The sequence below is a fragment of the Schistocerca nitens genome, chromosome 3 (assembly GCF_023898315.1).
Source record: "Schistocerca nitens isolate TAMUIC-IGC-003100 chromosome 3, iqSchNite1.1, whole genome shotgun sequence".
In the NCBI taxonomy this organism is placed as follows: domain Eukaryota; kingdom Metazoa; phylum Arthropoda; class Insecta; order Orthoptera; family Acrididae; genus Schistocerca; species Schistocerca nitens.
In genome coordinates, this window is record NC_064616.1 from 187,696,164 (window position 1) to 187,716,749 (window position 20,586).

Consider the following 20,586-nt stretch of genomic DNA (forward strand, 5'->3'; position numbering starts at 1 on the left):
GAAAGTTCCTTGTTAACCACATAACACTAAAGTTTTCAGTATAGTTAAAAATTACCTAATACTTTATCTTCTTGGATATTACCTTTGTCCTTTCCCAAACCAATTATGGCAAAGGGGATACTCAGGTTTCACGATTTGCATTACCCACAATCAAAGCAGACTTGCAGCAGCCCTTCATACAGCTCTTAGGCAGCACAGGATTCAGCTCATGCTATTAACTGTGACTGTAACAGTCTGAATGTTACACTAAAACTACTGTATAAGTATTAATACAAACTTTGCAATGCAGAAATTTGATTTCCTTAAGGTCCAGTCTGTGCCTTCACACATTTCAGCCTTAAATCACAGTTAACTCCAATGCAACAATGACAAAATTGGTGGGGTAACAGAGAGAAGCAACTGAAAATAATAGTAGCCCAACTCTACTAAAATATTTATTTAAAAAAATTCTGTAAGGATATCAAAAGCACACATAAAAGCGTCAGTGAATAATCTTGAAAACACACACTTTCACAACATGTAAAAACATCTATAAAAAAAAAATCACAACTGAATGTTCCTTTAAACTGCAAAGATTAGAGTTGGAACTCACAGGGGATATTTTCTTACCTCCCTCTCTTAAAAATATATTTTCAAACACATTCACAGTTCAATACTACAGAGCTTTCCACAGTATCTTTTCCACCATTAATGTCAATATTACTCTTCCCTGTACATATGAAGTACCCTCAAGTTGTGGTTTAGGGATAAAACGTTTCACTGTTCTATAGATATATATATCACACTGCTCCCATGTCCAATACACATGCAATGAAATGCATTGGCTAAATAAATTTTATCATGCTACTGTGGATCATCACGCAGCAACTCCAATGATCTCAGGTATTTCCTGTATTTTGTGCAAATGACCATTATAGCAGCTCCCCACTTAACAGTCATCATAGTCCAAACAGCTGGTATTATTGTACTCTTTCCAACAGGAAACACAGCTGAAAGAATATACAGAAATAAACACACAGTAAGACAACTTTTAGTGTAGAAAAATAGAAATAAAATATAGCTTAGGACAATCATGTCAATAGTCGCCAAGATGCTACATTAAATACTAAGAAATGTCTATTACAACTGTGAAACTGGCATGTTCCATGTCATAGTGAGATGCTGCAATTATGATCCATGGAACACGCAGTTAACTAAATTATGATTCCTGATGCCCTGTAGTAAATACAGTTAACTGACATGGCAAATATTATAAATTAAAGATAGAAACAATTTTTTGCATGAACCATAAAACATCCTTTGGGCACTATATACCAAATATTCTAAGTTAATGTTATACATTCATCAAAAGAAATTTTCCACTGCAGTTTGATACTGGTCATGTGTGGGAAACTACTGATCCTTCCCATTCACTTTGAGCCATAATCTCATCAAATGGCAACCATTACCCACCCATCAAAATCTGATGTAGGCAATTTAAAATTGTGTTAACTCACAACCCAAGACACACCTTCCAGCCTAGCTTAGACCTCTGATCACACTACTGACATTACAAAAAACCACATACTATCAGTGATTGTTCTATCTGCACATATATGACTTCACATGCCCCATCTTTATGGTATGGATGAATGCAGACATCCTTTTAATAGGTTCAATCCCCACAGCTGTCTGCACTGATTCAGATGTACCACGATTGTTTTCAAATGGTAGGTAACATCTCTCAACACAACTGAACGTAAGATGATATTACAATAACTAAAATATTATAAATGCAAATTATATTAGAAACAACATTGTAAAACAAAAATAACATCAGCATGTAAGTCATTATATAAGAAATATAGTCTCAATATTATGCAAAGGAAAGTTGCCACTCACCATATAGCACAGATGCTGAGTCGCAGATAGGCCCAACAAAAAGAATGTGCCTATCTACGACTCAGCACCAACACAATATGGTGAGTGGCAACTTTCCTCTTCGTAATATTGTTACATTCCATCCTGGATTTTCCATTGTTTGAAGAAATATAGTCTAACACATACTATTTAAGTCAGAAGTTTACACTGCTGAGTTCTGATTTGTCTTAACACTTGTCAGGAATGTCTCCTAAGAATTTTGGCTGATGGGTATAATCACTTATAAATACCTTCAGAAATGAAAGCAGCGTTAGTTTCATGTTCCATGGATCAGTTTCACGATAAATTGTGATGATGTAGAATGAGCCATTTCCACAAACACCACAAATTAATTTGTAAATATGGCTATATGTCAAAAGCTTAAAAAAACAAACCTTTTATTAAATGTACATATGTGAGTTAGTAGTTCCTACCCACCACTTTTTTACACAATCATTACAATAATATTAAATCTTCTATGGAACAGAAGAAGTTGTCATGGAGAAACTGAAAGTTTGTTTTCATGTTTCACTCTGCTGTCTGTCTGACATTTTGCATCATAGGGTAAGTTATAAAATTTCTTTGTTGTGGCACTGTGCACCCCTTATGTGCTAAAGGCAACCTTAATGTGGAGTAATGAATGTCAGTTTTCCTTCTGGTATTGGAAATATGTAAATCATTGTTCCTTTTGAATTATAGTGGAATATTAACAACAAAATTCATGAAGGGCAAATACACTGTGAAGCAGTAGTCACAATACACAACCCTTTAAATGTCTACACGATGACTGTGGGTGAACACTACATATTTTTACAGCACATTTTTACACAATGACAAATTCCTTTCTACAGATGAGTTACCCCATAAAATTGTTCATTATGACATTACGCAATGAAAATATGCAAAACATGTAACTTACTGATTACCCGCAAGATTTTCAATAATCCTAGGTATAAAAGTGGTTGAACTAAGTTGTTTTAAGAGTTCCAAAATGTGCCTTTTCCAGTTTAAATTCTCATCAATATGGACACCTAAGAATTTTGAAGTTTCCACCCTATTTATTATTTCCTTACCATGTGTTACACTTATTTATATAACACCACTCAAATATACACACATATAATTGGTGTAGTACACCTAGATGCACAGAACTGAATCTGTTGTGTCTTTTTACATTTTAGAGTGAGTTTTACATTTTAGAGTCAGACGATTCACAACAAACCAGTCAATGATACTTTTAAGGACCCTGTTTATCATTTCTTCTGTTGCTGTATGTATGCTTGGACTGATTACAATACTAGTACCATCTCCAAAAAGAACTATTTCTGCTTGTTGTATATTACATGGAAGATCATTTACATGTATGAGAAATGATAGCAGACCCAAGATTGGGAACTGGGAAACTCCATATGTGAATTCTTCCCAATCACAAAAATTTCTCCATACTACACTGGCTGAATCACTAAATACAACTTTCTGCATTCTTTTGGTTAGATACGACATTACCCATTGATTGGCTATAACATCAATCCCATAAAACATCAATTTATCTAGGAGAATACTGTGATTCACACAGTCAAGTGTCTTAGATAGGTCACAGAAAATACCAACTGGCACTATTTTGCTATTTAATGCCTGTAAAATTTGGTGAGTGACCATGTAAATGGCATTTCAGTACTGCATCTTTTCTTGAAATCCAAACTGAGATTTCCTCAGGATATTATTGTTTCCAAGGTGAGAAATTATTCTAGAATGCATCACCTTATCCAAAATTTTGGAAACTGATTTCAGCAGCAAAACAGGTCAATAGTTATTGAGATCTCTCCTGTCACCTATCTTAAATAGGGGTCTGACAATGGCGTATTTCAGTCTCTCTGGAAACATTGAGTTATTGACACATTACATATTTTGGATAAGACGGGGCTTATTATATGGGAGCTAATCTTTAGTACTCTATTGTAACCACCACCAAAACCAGATCTTTTATTTTTGAGAGATATCTAACTTTCTTGATTTAAGAAGGAGAAGTTGGTAATACATTCATATGACTGAATTTTATGAGAGTTACTTTTCCTCAAACTGTTGTGATTTTTCTCCTTTACTGTTTATACCTATGCTTTCAACTATATATAAGAAATGATTATTAAACATATCTGCTACCTGTTACTGATCATTTATAGCCCTTCCATTTAGTTCAGTAGTGATGTTCTCCTGTTCTGTGGCATCATCCTGTCTTATTTCACTACATTCCACACAGACATAAGTCTGTCGTCAGAGTTACTGATTTCTGACATAATGCGCACAGTCTCTGATTTGTCAATAGCTTTTCTTAGGGCAATTTTGAGAAGTTTTGTTCTTGCCAACACATACAAATTTTATTTTGTTCAATACGAATTTCATCCCGTGGAAAATGTTCTTAAAAACTTTTTAGTGGAGTCATTAATTATTCTAACTGATTTCCACTGAGGAGTATCCATACTGTAAGGCACTATGTTAGTTTATTCTAACTGTGCATCACGATCACAAAGAGCATTTGTTACTGGGTAAATAAATATTTTCTAGCTTTGAGATTCACCAAAGAAAACATTATCAATTATGGCCCTAGTGTCTTTATCCACCCATGTCGGTAATTACCAAGATCAAATTTTAGAATCCAAATACAGTTTCCATATAATTTTTTCCGATCAGAATCCTTTAGAAAATCTGCACTGAAGTAACCACATACTATTAAATGCTTGCTGCTATCAGAGATAGGATAGTAAAGAACCCACATTCCTCAAACAATTCTAAATTTTGTAGTCAGTATCTAAATACAGTTACAATTAAAAGTGTATTAATTCACAAGCCCACACGTATGTGCTGACCACTACAAATTCTACTAGTCTCAATGTTTTTGAACTTGTGCTCAGTCTCAATATATGTAACAACTCCTACTTTTCCCATATTAGAACTGCACGAGTACGATGACAGTCTAATGTTTTATACGCAACCTACCTGACCCTGTGGTTATGTGATGCTCAGATAGCCACATGATATGTATATTTTCAGAGCTCTAAATTTTCCAAACAGACAAGAAGCTTCTCTACCTTACTACTATGTGGACAGTATATCATGGCAGTCAGCCATGACAGCAAACAAATGAGAACATTGGCTGCCCGAGTGGTGAGGAAGGAGTGGGAGAATAAGTCCCTCAACCCTCTGAGACGGCTGCCATCCTACATCCGCGTTCCGTGCTTCCACGGAAACAGGACTGACATAATGGTCAAAGGGATTGCTCTGACTACTTCTGTTATAGAGAGAGTTGCATTTGAATCCCTCTATGCAACAGGATTATAGTCTCTTCACTCATTTAAAATTAAGGAAAAAACAAGCAATCCACAACACAAAGCAAATTGGAGTACACAATGCATTTGGTAGTGGCTAGAGCACAACTGTTTGCTACAGTTGGCATAGTGGATCAGGCCCAATCACCAACGGTATCTTCTTACGCACCCCTAGTTCAAAACACTCATCACCCAAAACTGCCACGATGTAGTGTCTGCATAAAACTCAATCGTCTAATATTTTGATGAAATAAGGTAACCTTAATTTTTCTGTTCATTCTTAAGCTTTTTTGTGGGGCTCTTCAGTTAGTACGGTTTGACTTCTTTCAAAAAACAATGGGTGCCTGAATAATGTTTGTAACCTAAAAAGGTACCTCTCTGACCCCAATAACCACACCAATCTCTCATTGCGAGATCCCTCCCCCCACCCCCTTCAAGAAGCTCAGCCAACCTCTTTTTCCCCTCTCCTATTCAGGTGTAGACCATTTCTCCCAATTGTATATACAAATTAGATAAAATATACATTAAGATAATTGAAGAAAATGGGTCATAGAGGCTATAAAATCAAAACCAACATTTGATTTAAGATGAAAATGAGAAAGGAACCCCAAAATACATTGTGCTAAACAAGCCTAAAATGAGATAGCAGAAACAGAAATTAAGTTAAAAAGGTCGAATTGCAAACATCTGAAATTCATCAAAAGGCTATTTTCCCCTCAGCTCTTGGTTTTAATTCAATACCCTGCTAGCAGTAAGGCTGTTAGTGACAAAAACTACTAACTTAAGTGAACAGGCAAATTCTTGGAAAAATCCACTGCATTACAGCACAAAAACGGTGACTGCATGCTGAGACAACAACTGGATTTAATTTTGCCTTAAATACCAGATTCAAGTTTAGGTTGCTATAGTATTCCTATTAGAATCACAACATGTTTCATGCAGCTACTCATCAGGGCCAAACCATTATACCTCCACTCACATCTGGTGAGAATTTGAAAAGGTGATAAACATATTCAACATTTGTGGTGAAGGAATAGTTCATAAAATTTAGTTCTGAAACTGAACCCAGATTTTCACACACTACCACGGGCACGAAGACACCACTAACATATTCCTTTTATACTATCAAACAAACGTCTCATGTTATTCACTAACTGGCCAATTCTAATTTTGAATAATTAGGTAAGTACTGAAAATGCTACAATAATCTAACAGTTATATTACAAACAATAAACACTATCATGACATCACATTATTTGCCCACTGCATTGGAGGATCATGATACTGATAGTACAACTCAGATGCATACTCATGATGTACCAAGTACATGATAACATTCTATGTATAATTAGATGAAAGATATAAAAAAACCTAACCACTTCTAAGCACATTAAATGTGCATGACTAGAAAGACGGAAAGTATTAGCAGTCCTAGGTGGGGAAAAAAAACAAACCAGGATGCACTTTATGCATAAATGTACATCCTGATTGCACATTACTACACAATTAACAATGACTTGTTTCAGCCTACTGCCATCATTGGATCATTAGGAGTATTCCAATGGGAATACCAACATCATATAATTTGTACATGCAAGTAAATGACCATGTGCATTTGCACATGTAGCTTCATGTACTAAATATGTTACATTTGATCCCGTATCACAATACTTCTAATGATCTGATGATCATGGGAAGCCAAAACTGGTCATTGTAAATTGTATATTTGCAGATAAGACAGACATTTACGAATAAAGTGGCAACATGATCAACAACTTGTTCATAGACTTCAGGTCTTCAATCTGTAGGCCTAAACATGATATAGGTGTGGGCAATACTACCTTAAGAAATATCACAGCAAAAGCAGTTGTCTTAATTATTTCAAAATGCACCAGTGTGGCGACTGTTACGTTTAAAGGGCCAAATCTATACAAGAAATGCCACAAGGCCTAAGTGTGTAATTCTGCATCTCAGATGTACTTTAATGTCACACAGACGAGTGGGTTCTGTTTATAAGGACTTTTATGTAAATGTATTTTTGCCATGGTCCACAAAAATTTCAAGTAGTGATGTAGCAATCAACTGCACCCTTGTCATTTTCCAGACTAATACAGGTCCTTCATCCACAATTCTCAATTGGCAATCTTATGAATAGTTAAGCTCACCACATCTCAGAGTCAATAATGAAAATAAATAAATAAATATGCTCTTTAGGTACATCATGAGCACAGAAGATTCCAGTTCTTATTGACAAAACAAGAGGTATTATTTAACAAATTTTTCTGTCATATATGAAAGAGCTCGGATATGAACATAGGTGACTATTACGATAACTGTACTGGTAGTAAATTCTGTTTCATCTAGAAAGATTTTCTGCCATAACCTCAATCATTTGTAAATAAAAGTACAAAAAATTTCTCACAATTATATATAATGGCAGCTCCAAAATTTAGATTAAGTTCTTAAGGTGAAAAAATCCATTATTGTGACTTTTACACACCATTGTCCTCATTAAGTATGTCCCACTGCCAAAAACAGTTTTCAAAATGCAACTGATAGTGACGACACAAAATACTCTACACACTCCCTCCTCGTACTGTAGCTCTATTTACTACAGAAAATTTCCATAGCAGCTCACCACACATGTGCAATCAACACATGTAAATGCTAATATTTACAAGGAATTTTTCCCCTCCTTTAACTACATATGTGGCAGCCAAACCGAATGATTATATCAGTGTAACACAAAGATTTACGTGTTAAAGCAGTAAGATACTCTCACAGAGATATTTAATAAAAACGAACGAAAAAATTAGTATTACTTATTCTTACTGTTTTAATTTCAAACTCGTAAACAATTTATACTTACTTGTTTTGTAGTACAGCGTGAGAAAAATGTACCACACAAAGCCTGCTGTGCCCAAAACTGTGGCCACAAAACCAAAATCACATATCCTGTTTAATGTCTCAATTGAATGCCATAACGAAAGTCTTCCTCTTGCGTGCAGGTAATCCAAATGAAGAACAAGGGCTGCACAAACACCTATAAAAGTACAACCTGTAAATACTTGATAAATTAGAGGGGGGGGGGGGTAAGAAAATCTTGACAAGCTTCTGCATTAGATCTTCGGGTGAACGAAGTTCAGCAAATGCTATGCATATATCTACATGCGAAGTAATCTCTGGCTACTTGCCAAACGTAATCTTCTGGGGATTACTGCGCTTTTATCTTTCTATTACGGAGGTCCGAGGCTCAACGGATACTTGAGTGATTTTGGGCATCATTTCATGTCTCTCTCGTAACTACACACACGAAATAATAAGGTTCAATTTTCCACGAACACAGCTTGCACGAAGAAATTATTTTCAGGTACCAATGGCAAAACTTCTATGTTTATTAAACCTGCCACAAAGTGGCACTGCGCCTCCTTAGGTTCCGGTATGCCATAGGTTTATCAATCACAAAAATTACATATTTTACTTACACTTTTAAGAGCAAACAAATGTTTTGCTTTACCGCCAAAAAGCGCGCAAAACATCATTCACTGCATGCCACTGAATGAATGATAACGCTACCCGGACTCCACGTGATGGGTCTTGTCATTTAGTAACAATGTTTCTTCCTAAAGGCTCCTAAAAAATTATACATATGTTTTGTAAACAGTGACAATTCCATTTACCTGAAAATAGTCCCCAAACAGATGCTTCATAATTCCGATACGGATTCATTAGAAACACAACAAACGCCGCAAAACAGGCTACTGTTGCCAGAAGACAGAACGAAAGCAAGGCGATATTTTTAAAAGATAAGGCCATTATGCTTCACAAGTAACTTAAAATATCATTTCAGTCTACAAACACCAGTAGTAATTCACACCACTGACACATTCACCGCTTTCCTCCAACTGTCAGTAGCAAACACCGACCGCAACACGGTATTTCCCCCACACACATGACAATCACAAGTATCTACTGGAAGCGTCCTTTTCCAAAGTCCTTCTACCAAAGATAATAATAAAACTTCACCAAAGCCGTACGGTATATCGCATGAAAATGTTCTTGTTGGGCGGATATTAGAGGTTTCTGTACATAGATCCTTGTGGTATTACTTCAATCACAGAATATGTTCATTCTTTTGAATCCGCAGCAAGGCATCTCAGTTACTATATATAATACGAATTAAAATAACTACTGTTCAGTATCGATAACAGACTCCTACGCGTAAGGATTGTATTGAGGCTCATGTTACGAGTGGCGGGTTGCATGAACTTAACAGAAGCGCGCACTTAAAGTAAACTGTTTCAAAACCTCACGAAATTTGCTTTTGACATAAATAAATGGTCATTAATTACATTTTATTAGCCAAAAAAATTTCTCTATGATAGTACATTACCAATCCTTATTTTTTCATCAAAGGAAAGTCTTACAAATTTTGTGGGAATTGTGAAGGTAATACAATGAAAATCGGTGGCTCAAAATGTACAGACTACATAAGTTTGCCAACCCGGTATTTATTAGTTTCTCCATGTTCCATCTGAGCCACCGCGGGCACAGAGGATAGTGCATCTGCAGGGACTTATCCCTTGCACGCTCCCTGTGAGATCCACATTCCAAACATGTCCACACCACTACATTCGTAGTGCGCCTAATAGATGTTTGCCCATCATACTCATTACTCGTGGCAGATTAATCTACCAAGTCCCGTACGAGTTCGGACATAGCGTGTGCGTTCGCACAAGAAGGTCAATGGCCGGGAAGCCATATTTTAACTATATATGACGGTAGTATCTGTTCACGAAAGAACAGTTACCGTGTATGACCATGCAGCTTTGCTAGAAATGAAATGATAATTAAATGGACACCCTAGCTGCAAACAGGCGTTGTGGATCTCACGGGGAGCGTGCAAGGGATAAGTCCCTGCAGACGCACTATCCTCTGTGCCCGCGGTGGCTCAGATGGATAGAGCGTCTGCCATGTAAGCAGGAGATCCCGTGTTCGAGTCCCGGTCGGGGCACACATTTTCAACATGTCCCCAATTAAATACATCAACGCCTGTTTGCAGCTAGGGTGTCCATTTAATTATCATTTCATTTCTAGCAAAGCTGCATGGTCATACACGGTAACTGTTCTTTCGGGAACAGATACTACCGTCTAATACTAATGGCTTCCCGGCCATTGACCTTCTTGTGCGAACGCACACGCTATGCCCGAACTCGTACGGGACTTGGTAGATTAATCTGCCCCGAGTAATGAGTATGATGGGCAAACATCTATTAGGCGCACTACGAATGTAGTGGTGTGGACATGTTTGGAATGTGGATCTCACGGGGAGCGTGCAAGGGATAAGTCCCTGCAGACGCACTGTCCTCTGTGCCCGCGGTGGCTCAGATGGATAGAGCGTCTGCCATGTAAGCAGGAGATCCCGTGTTCGAGTCCCGGTCGGGGCACACATTTTCAACATGTCCCCAATTAAATACATCAACGCCTGTTTGCAGCTAGGGTGTCCATTTAATTATCATTTCATTTCTAGCAAAGCTGCATGGTCATACACGGTAACTGTTCTTTCACGAACAGATACTACCGTCATATATAGCTAATTCACTGTCATTAAACTTTGAGAAGACTCACTATATGCAGTTCAGAACCTGTAAGAGATTTCCTTCCAGCATGTGTATAACATATGAAGACATGCAGATCGAAGAGGTTGACAGTGTTAAATTTCTAGGATTACACCTCGATAATAAATTCAGTTGGGAAGGGCATACCACAGAATTGCTTAAGCACCCAAACAAGTCTGTATTTGCAGTGAGAATGATGTCAGATGTAGGAGATATAAATATAAAAAACCTTGCATACTTTACTTACTTTCATTCTATTATGTCATACGGGATCATATTCTGGGGTGATTCATCAACCTGAGCAAAAGTTTTTAGGGTGCAAAAGCATGTGATAAGAATCATTTGTGGTGTAAATTCCAAAAAATCATGTAGGAACCTGTTCAAGGAACTTGGTATTATAACCATTGTTTCTCTGTATCTTTATTCCTTAATGAAATTTGTTGCAAGTAATATATCTTTATTTCCAACCAATTGCTCAATACATAGTTTCAACATTAGGAATAAGAACATCTACATAAAGACCTAAAATCACTTACCTTGGTATGAAAAGGGGTCCAATATTCAGGTACACAGATTTTCAATAAACTGCCAGCAACCGTTAAAAACTTGGTTTCAGATAAAGCATGATTTAAACAGAGTGAAAGGCTTTTTGATAGGCAACTCCTTCTACTCTATAGATGAATATCTTAACAGAGACTGTGAAGTTAGCTTAAGTAAAAATGTCTGTTATATTTCAGTTTTGACAGCACTTGGTCATGACAGTCAAGATTAGGTATTTTTTGTATGATAAATGTATTAATAGGGCATAACAATGTTTCATTCTGACAGCGTGTTAATTCTGTAAATATTAGCTGTTCCAGTTAACTGCTTTGTATTCACCTACTTTGACAATCTCCTAACAAATGATCAGGGTAGTAAGTATTATATTCAAATGTTTTATCTTTTTATGTTATACTTTCTGACATGTTTCACACCCACAAGAATCATCTCATTTTTTGGGTCTATTGAATAAAAACTGAATCTAATCTAATCTAATGTAATCAACTATGATCCATGCATACCTTCATGTCCTCCCTTCACTCCACATGAAAAAATGAGTCAGCTCCCCCCCTACGATGAGTGGTACGTTCAGCTCAAAATAATGACAAGACATTACTATCATGTGCTTTAGATCTTAACACACGATTTTCTTTTAAAAGCACCACATCATGATGAAGTTTTGTAATGTGACAGGGTGTGGTTATTCCCTTTCATTATTAACCAGTACCATGAGGCCTCTAAGTAATATTTAATAGTGTAGCATCCATTATTCATGAAGAATGTTTTAATGGTCTTTTTAAACAAATATATTTTAGTTATCTTTTTTATTTTGTTGGGCAAATTATTGTACAATTTTATTTTGTGATAGAAAATTCTGTTTTGAGCTTTTTCTCCTTTGTAAATGTAGGCCCACACTGGTTCTTGTTCTATGATTATGCATAGAACTATTAGTGAAATACTTAGTAATGTTTTCTATGATATGCACAGAAGACTGGTAGGTGTACTCACTAGATGCAGTAAGGCTACCCAGTTTTTTTTTTAAATAATTTTTCACTAAGTCCCTTAGTACTGTTTCCAATTATTATTCTTATGACCCATTTCTGCACAAAGTGTGTCTATATTTTGTGTCTTTGATCCCCAGAGAAGAATCCCATAGCTAAGAATTGAGCATTCTTAGGAATATTATGTCACCACAAGACATTGGTTTGTTACAAAATGATGATAAAATAGTAAAATAAAATACTGATGACATTCTTTTTGCCAGTATCTTTGTGTGTTCATTCCATGTTAACTGACAATCAATGTTCATTCCTAATAACCTTATGTTTGTCATACAATGTATAGATTTATCATCTATACTTAATGTGACATAGTTGTTTTCCCTATTTATTCCAAAGTGCACACTATTTGTTTCTTCATGTTCAGTACTAATTTATTACATACTGTCCAATCATAAACATCCTTGAGGCTTTCATTTACTTTCTCTAAGAGGAGTTCTGGTGTTTTATCATGTCTATGATATTGTTATCAGTGATAAAACCCTTTTCTCCGTGTCTTACACTGTCTAGAAAGTCACTGACCCAATACACTATCCCGCAGCACATCTCTCATATTTACTGCTATTTTCTACTGTTATATGAATGATAGTGGGCTTTTTAATAACAGAGCTGACATTTCTTAATATTTTTAAGTTGTACAGTTATTTACCTGATAATTAACTGAGGATTGTAAAGTAATTATACAAGTGGAATCAATAATTATACATCTTATGTATACTCTGATTCCAGAAGAAACTGCTGAAGCTTCAAGTTTGGTATTCAACAGCTGTAATTCTCATTAGTTATTGTCTATATTTTCTTTGACATAACTGCATCTCTGTTATATATGCTAGAATCTTGTAATTGTCTGTTGTCTGCTTTAGTTTGTGTTTCATGAGTATTGAGACTTTGCTCATTAACATAACATGAAATCTTATAGTTCAGCCTGTGTAATATCCCGAAGCCACAAAAGGAAAACAGGGACTAGGTGCATGTTAGTTGAGTTGGGGATACACTTTGTGAACAGTAGAGTTTCAAAAAAAGATTAGGAGAAAGTGTTTGTGTGGTTGTCTTGTTACACACAGCTTTTAAGTAGTGTTCAGAGTTGTTCTGTGGAGCTCACAGAATTTCAGCATGGTCAATAGACTGGCTACCAGTACTATTGACATAACAAGTGGATTGTGGAGATTTGCATGATTGTGAGTACAACTACTGAAACTATTTCCAGTTCTTTACTTTAACTGCAGTGTAAATGTCAAGGAACATCCACAGCCAAAATGTGAGCAGACTAGGTCTGAATTTTATTTCTATAGACTAGAAACCACTGAAAATATCAGTCAGACAAATTATCAATGTTTCATTGACAGTCATACTAAAGACTTCAATAATCTGTTCACAGCAGGATATTTTGTGTGAGGGACTGAACACGCAACTACAATCTGCACAGCATATTAAAAAAATGCCAGACATTGTTTCATGTGGTGTGTACTGACATACTACTAAGTTCTGGAAAATTAGAAACATGTCCTGATGGTTGTAACAAATGTTACAAGTTTGGAATGTCTGGTGAGTGGATTTGAAAGGCTGCCTAGAGCCTGTAATTGTATTTGCATCTGGTGGAGTACAATGTTTTTATATCATGGAGAAGGGTTCAAACTTTGATTACTCTATATGGTTATTATGGTAGAGTTTGCAGTCTGCCAGAGAAGAACTGTTAAGGAATTATATTTCTCCATATAAACATTAAAGAACATTTGTACTCGCTTTACAATTTTTCAGAGAAGATATTTCATAGAAGCAATATAGTTGAGTACTGGCCTGGCCAAAATTAGCATCTGGAAGCAAATAATTATTGTTTGGTTGTTATACTCTTCAGTCAGGAAACTGGTCTGATGCAGGCTCTCTACACTAATTGTTGGGTCTCACCCACTTGTCTTGTATAGGGGGCCTAAGGGATGCTGCATTCTCAGAATGCTACACAGCAGTTCAAGCAAATAACATTAGTAGTTTTATTTCTATAAAGCAGATTGACAATACTTAACTTTAATGTACAAAATATTGTCACAAGCGATGAGTGACATGCAATGTAATTCAGTCCTTGGCTGTATGCAAAGTTACTGCAAGTTGACACACATCACTGATAACTGATCTGCGATTGCCGGTCTACAACTGTGCCTCTACTGTCTACTAATGTCCATATACTGAGCCGATCTGAGTGGCCAAGGCTGGCAGGAGCGGCACTTCTTGCAGAGGTTGCTCCCCAGCATGGCACGGTCCTATTCTGTGCACCGTTGGCCGAAGTTATTCCACAGCCTTCTCTGGTCTTCCATTCTTCGTCTGCATTCCAGAACTTGTGGTTACACCAGAACACTAATCAACCCTGTGCAAGTAACTTCATCTCTGCATAACTTTTGCAATCTACATGCACTTGAACCTGCTTACCGTAAGCAAGACTTGTTCTCCATCTCCAATATTACCTCCTCCCAAACAAGGTTCCCACCATTTACTAATTGATGATTCTTTGAAGCTTCAGGATGTGTCTTGTCCTACCAATTGAGACCTTCTTTGCAACAAGTTATGCCATAAATTCCTTTTCTCCTCAGTTCAATTCAGTGCCTCTTCATTAGTCACCTGATCTACCTATCTAAGATTCAGCACTCTTTTTAGTACTACATTTTAAAGGCTTTTATTTTGTTCTTGTCTGAAATGTTTATCACCCATATTTCATTTATGTATAATTTACACTCTAGACAAATGCCTTCAGCAAAGACTTCCTAACATTAAACTCATTATTCAATGCTAACAAATTTCTCTTTTTTATTAATAATTTTTTTTTAATGTTAAAAAACTTTTAATGCCTAGACCACAAGTTCCATTCTACAATTAAAGCATGATGACTAGATTTGGTTGCTCTCTACGAGCATATTCAGTGCATTCAAATCATAAAAAAAGATGAATATGCTTTGAAAAACATCATCATTAGCTACAGTCATGCAATGACATGCATTCGTACTATGGGCCAACAAAACTAGAACAGTATATAGTTAAAAGCTTCATTGAGAGTGAGCCATGTTGAAAATCATAATCTCACAAGATGCAGCTAATAAAGAAGGAAAATGGTCAGTTATAGTAGTAAAAATTCCCATTATTTACAATTTTACAACTGATATCATAGAAAGAAAAGTATTAGCAACAATAACAAGAATTGTCAGCTGTTCCATATTCTGGCTTACAAAGGAGTGATTTATCATGGTGTATAAAATGGTCATCCTTATAAAAATGCACAAGTTGAAGATCGAAAGTAAAATGCCATGAACCCAACCAGTATAAAAAGACATGTCAAATCTAACTGAACTATGCAAGGGCTCCAGCTGGCCAAGAAAAGAAGCCCACAAGACTGTTGTCTTCTGTAATTTTGCTTTTAATCTTCAACTTGTGCACATTTACTAGGATGACTGTTTTATAGTGCATTATGAATTACTCCTATGTAAGCCAGGCAATGGGACAGCTGACAGTTCTTGTTGCCATTGCATATACTTTTCTCACTATTACAGCCTTGTTGGTTACTTCGGTTGGCCAGCAGGAGCCCTTGCATAATTCAGTTAGTTTTGACATGTCTTGCCAGACTGGTTGGGCTTCAGTTAGTTTACTTTTAATCTTCAACTTGTGCATTTTTATAAGGCTGACTGTTTTATATGCCATGATGAAACACTCCTTTGTAAGCCAAGCTATAGAACAGCTGCCAGTTCTTATTACCATTGTATATACCTTTCCCACTATAATATCTGCTGTACAGCTGCAAATAATGGATATTTGACACAATTTTTACTAAAACAACTGGCCACTTTCCCTCTTTATTACCTAAATCTTGCAAGATTATGGTTTACAACATGGCTTGCTCTCAATGAAGCTTTAAACTACATACTGTTCTAGTCTTGTTGGTCCATAATATGAAAGCATGTCATTGCATGACTGTAGCTAATGACAATATTTTTCAATGCATATTCAAGTTTTTTTGTGATTCACATGCTCTGAATACAGTTATAGAGAGCAACCAAATCTAGTCGTAATGCTGTAATTGTAGAATGAAAATTGTGGTCCAAGCATAAAAAGTTTTTTAACATTAAATTTTTTTATTTATAAAAACGTTAAATTAAGTCCATTGTATCCATCCTGATAATGTCAGGACTCACTGAATCTCTCTTTTTTGGAAACTTTTCTTGCTGTTACCAGCCTGGGTTTTATGTCCTCCCTACTTCAGGCGTTATCATTTATTTTGCTACGCATGTCCCAAAACTCATCTATTACTTCTAGTGTCACATTTCCTATTTGAATTCTCTCGGCTTCACTAGATTTAATTTTACTCATTCCATTACTGTTGTTTTTACTTTAATTGCTATTCATCTTATAAATTCTTTTCAAGACACTATCCACTTGGGTAAGCTACCCTTCAAAGTCCTTTGTCATCTGTGACAGAACTGCAACGTCATCAATGAGCCTCAAAGTTCTTATTTCTTTCCTTCCCAAATTTTTTCATGATTTCCTTTTCTCCTTTCTGAGTGTACCAATTGAAGAACATCGAGGATAGGCTACAACATTGTTTCATTCCCTCGTCATCTGCTGCTTCCCTTTCATGCCCTTTGCTTCTTATAACTCCAGTCTTGTTTCTGTACAAGTTGTAGAGAGACTTTAGATATCTGTATGTTATCCCAGCTACCTTCATGATATGAGAAGGTGTATCCCAGCTGGTACTTTCTCTACATCTACAAATGTTATAACTGTAGGTGCGCCTTTCTTCAGTTTACATTCTAGGAAAATTTTTATGGTCAACATTGACTTGTGTGTACCTTCATTTCTCCAGACCCCTGACTGATCTTCCTCAAGGTCTGCTTCTACCAGTTTTTCCATTCTTCTGCAAATAATTTGAGTTATTATTTTTCAACTATGATTTATTAAACTGATCGTTTAGTAGTATTGACACCTTTCTGTGGTTATTTTCTATGGAATTGGAAACATTCAATTCCTCTTAAAGTCTGGGGATATTTTGTATGATTTGTATATCTTGCTTTGCAGGTGGCATAGTTTTGTCATGGTATGTTCTCCCAAAGATCTAGGCCATGCGGGGTAGCCGCGCAGTCTAAGATGGTGACTTTGAGAATTTTATTGGACATATGGAGAACTGTTTGTGTTACCTAACACGCCTAAAGTCAAAAATCGCACTGTGTGGAGATTTTAACATACACATAGGTGATGGAGATGCCAGAGAGAGGGTCTTTATGAGATTAATTACCAGTTATTGGTTGTTTATTGCAAATAAGTTCCCAACAAGGGGTGGTGCATGCCTGGACACCATAATCACCAACCTCAACATCTGGGATTATAAACTCAGTGTAGTTGAACCTACGATAGCAGATCACTGTGCACTAGTAATGGAAACCAGTATGAGGAGCAAACTGCAGATAAGCACATGGCATTCAAACTACACATTCAAAAGAAGATTTGTTAAAGAAGAGAGACTAAATGATCTCAAAGCAGCTCTATCTTGTGTAAACTGGCAGCACAAAATTGCAGAGTTAGTAGGCAGTGATTCTTTCTTATGTCTGTTCCAAACCTTAAAAGCAATATTTGATGACATGTTTCCAGTAAGACCAGTGAAGAATCCTCTGGACAAATCACAAGGCAGGCAGAAAGTTATCAATGTGAAACAATGGTACACCGCCAAGCTCAATAAATTGAAGTGTATTGTAACAATGTGCAAGGACCGAATGAAATCAGCTTTAGACATTCCAGCTAAAGAATTACATCACCGCAACTACCCAAAAGCCAAAAAAGCTTATAGGAAGGCAGTAGAGGAAGCAAAAAAGAAATATAATGATACATACATTAAAGAGGCCCAAAATCCTTGTAAAGCTGCCTGGAATCTTGTAAACGAGAACAGAAAGAAGACTACCTCCTGCTTAAATTCGTGTAGCCCTGATGACTTCAATGAATATTTTGTCAGAATAGTGGAAAAGACAGTGCGTGAAATTCCACACTCTGACCTAGATCCGACTGCAAACATAAGAAATGCAGACAGTTGCAGTATTCAAAACTGGAAGGAAGTACACCCTGAAGACATGATAAAAATTGTGAACTCCTGCAAACACTCAGAAAGTGTAGACATCTATGGCATGTCCTGCACACTGCTAAAGAAAATTATTGCAGAATTAGCTCAGCCACTAGCCATAGCAATAAACAAATGTCTATCTTCTGGTGTCTCCCCAGACTTCCTTAAACTGGCGCGCACAGTACCAATATATAAGAAGGGGGATCCTTGTGAGGTGTCCAGCTTCAGACCAATCTCAGTGGTACCAGTACTAGCCAAAGTTACTGAGTCTGTGATGCACCGCCAGGTACTGAGTTACTTTGAGGAAAACAACTTATTCCAAAACACACAGCACGGATTCCGCAAAGGGAGATCAACAGTGACAGCCACACTGGACTTATTAAAAACAATTTGACAGAGTTTTGAAGAGAGAGAGAGTGTGGCACTGACACTCTGTGACCTCAGAGAAGCCTTTGACTGCATCTCACACACAACACTAATAGCCAAGTTAAGATGCTATGGTGTAGGAGATGTTGGTCTATCAACACTCCAATCTTATTTGGAAAACCGAAAGCAGGTAGTATCAGTGCACGGAGCAACTTCTCTTGAACACAAACTGGAACATGGAGTGCCCCAAGGATCAGTCTTAGGACCTCTCCTATTCCTCATATATGTCAATGATATGAGCTGTAATAGTCAAATGTTCCAGTTTGCAGATGACACTACCCTTATTGCCAAAGGACATACAGCCGCAGAAGCTCTTGGTGCATCAAATTTGATGTTTGAAGAAATAAAAGAATGGTTCGTAATAAACAAAATGAAGATAAATGAAGAAAAAAACCAACATTTGATATGCAGTCTAACCAACATTGAAGATGAAGAAAACATGGAGACTGTCAGACTACTGGGCTTCAAGATTGACAGCAAACTCTCCATGAATGATCACACTGCATATGTATGCACCAAACTTTCTCGTGTGATATACCTCCTGAGGAAGCTGAAGAGGGTAACAACTCACCAGTTTCTCACAATAGTCTACCATGCACTCTTCCACAGCCACATTAGCTATGGACTGTTGTTGTGGGGACACTCCTCAGGCAGCAAAGATGTGTTGCTATTACAAAAAAAAAGCCATCAGGATCATATCCTCAAGCAAAAGACTGGACCACTGTAAGCCTATTTTCACCAGGCTGGGCATAATGGCTGTTTTCAGCCAGTATGTGTTTTTCTGCCTCATGTATATAAAAGAAAATCAAGGGAATTTTAGCATAAGACAAGAAATACATAATCATGACACTCGCTGTAAGAGGAACATTGAAGTGCCAAGGTGTCGCCTATCAAGTACACAAGACAGCTTTCCAATAGTCGCCCTAAAAATGTACAATCAACTGCCTCCAGAAGTGAAATCCCTGCCACCTGAATTATTTCGGAAAAAAATTGCTCAGGACTTGAAACAACATCCACTATATTCCTTGGAAGCATTTTTCAACAGCGGTTCTAGTGAATGGACAAAATAATAAATATTGTTATGTTTTATATATAATTTCGCCTAAATTTAATCTTCTTTTTATGTTAACTGCACATTTAATTTTGTCTTTTACTTAAAGTACATATTTTGCCAAAATGAAACTTTGTGTGTGTGATCTACATGGACTTGTAAACATTTTGCTTTATGGTATTTTTATTTGCTGCTATGAAGTTTTACTTTCCTGTTTAGTTATATTTCATTCCTGCTATGTTCGATGTGTTTTTGTGCACTGCATAAATATTTTCTTTTATTTGTAATATAAATTTTGTATATGATGTTGTATAAATGTTAGTTGATAAACATTGTATTTGTGACGCAGTCTGTCCAGCCATGGCTGGTAAACGACGAAGATATAGTAATAAAGTAATAAAGTTCATAAACAATAAATGATTATCTGAATAATATCTTCTCCTAGAAAGGTTTTGCAGTTCAGATTATGGTTTCCAGATCTTTGATTACCATTACAAATTATGTCTGAGATCCACTACTGTTTGCAGGTCTCTATCCTGTTTACAACCATCTTTCATTGTTCTTGGGCCAAGTGTTGGCAATAATT

The 20,586-nt window shown here is 36.5% G+C and overlaps 1 protein-coding gene across 2 annotated transcripts; it reads right to left on the reverse strand.

Moving 5' to 3' along the window:
- Positions 1 to 446: 446 nt before the first annotated feature.
- Positions 447 to 9,207, reverse strand: LOC126248131 (heme transporter hrg1-B-like). Of its 2 annotated transcripts, none has more exons than XM_049948820.1 (3): positions 9,107 to 9,204; positions 8,092 to 8,265; positions 447 to 989 (listed from the first exon to the last, which is right to left on the reverse strand). In XM_049948820.1, the coding sequence occupies exons 1-3, from the start codon at positions 9,108 to 9,110 to the stop codon at positions 844 to 846; spliced, it is 324 nt and encodes a 107-aa protein (XP_049804777.1). In that variant the 5' UTR covers positions 9,111 to 9,204; the 3' UTR covers positions 447 to 843. The 2 variants fall into 2 exon arrangements, with proteins under 2 accessions (XP_049804777.1, XP_049804776.1); XM_049948819.1 differs by having other exon boundaries at positions 450 to 989; positions 8,903 to 9,207.
- Positions 9,208 to 20,586: the final 11,379 nt, after the last annotated feature.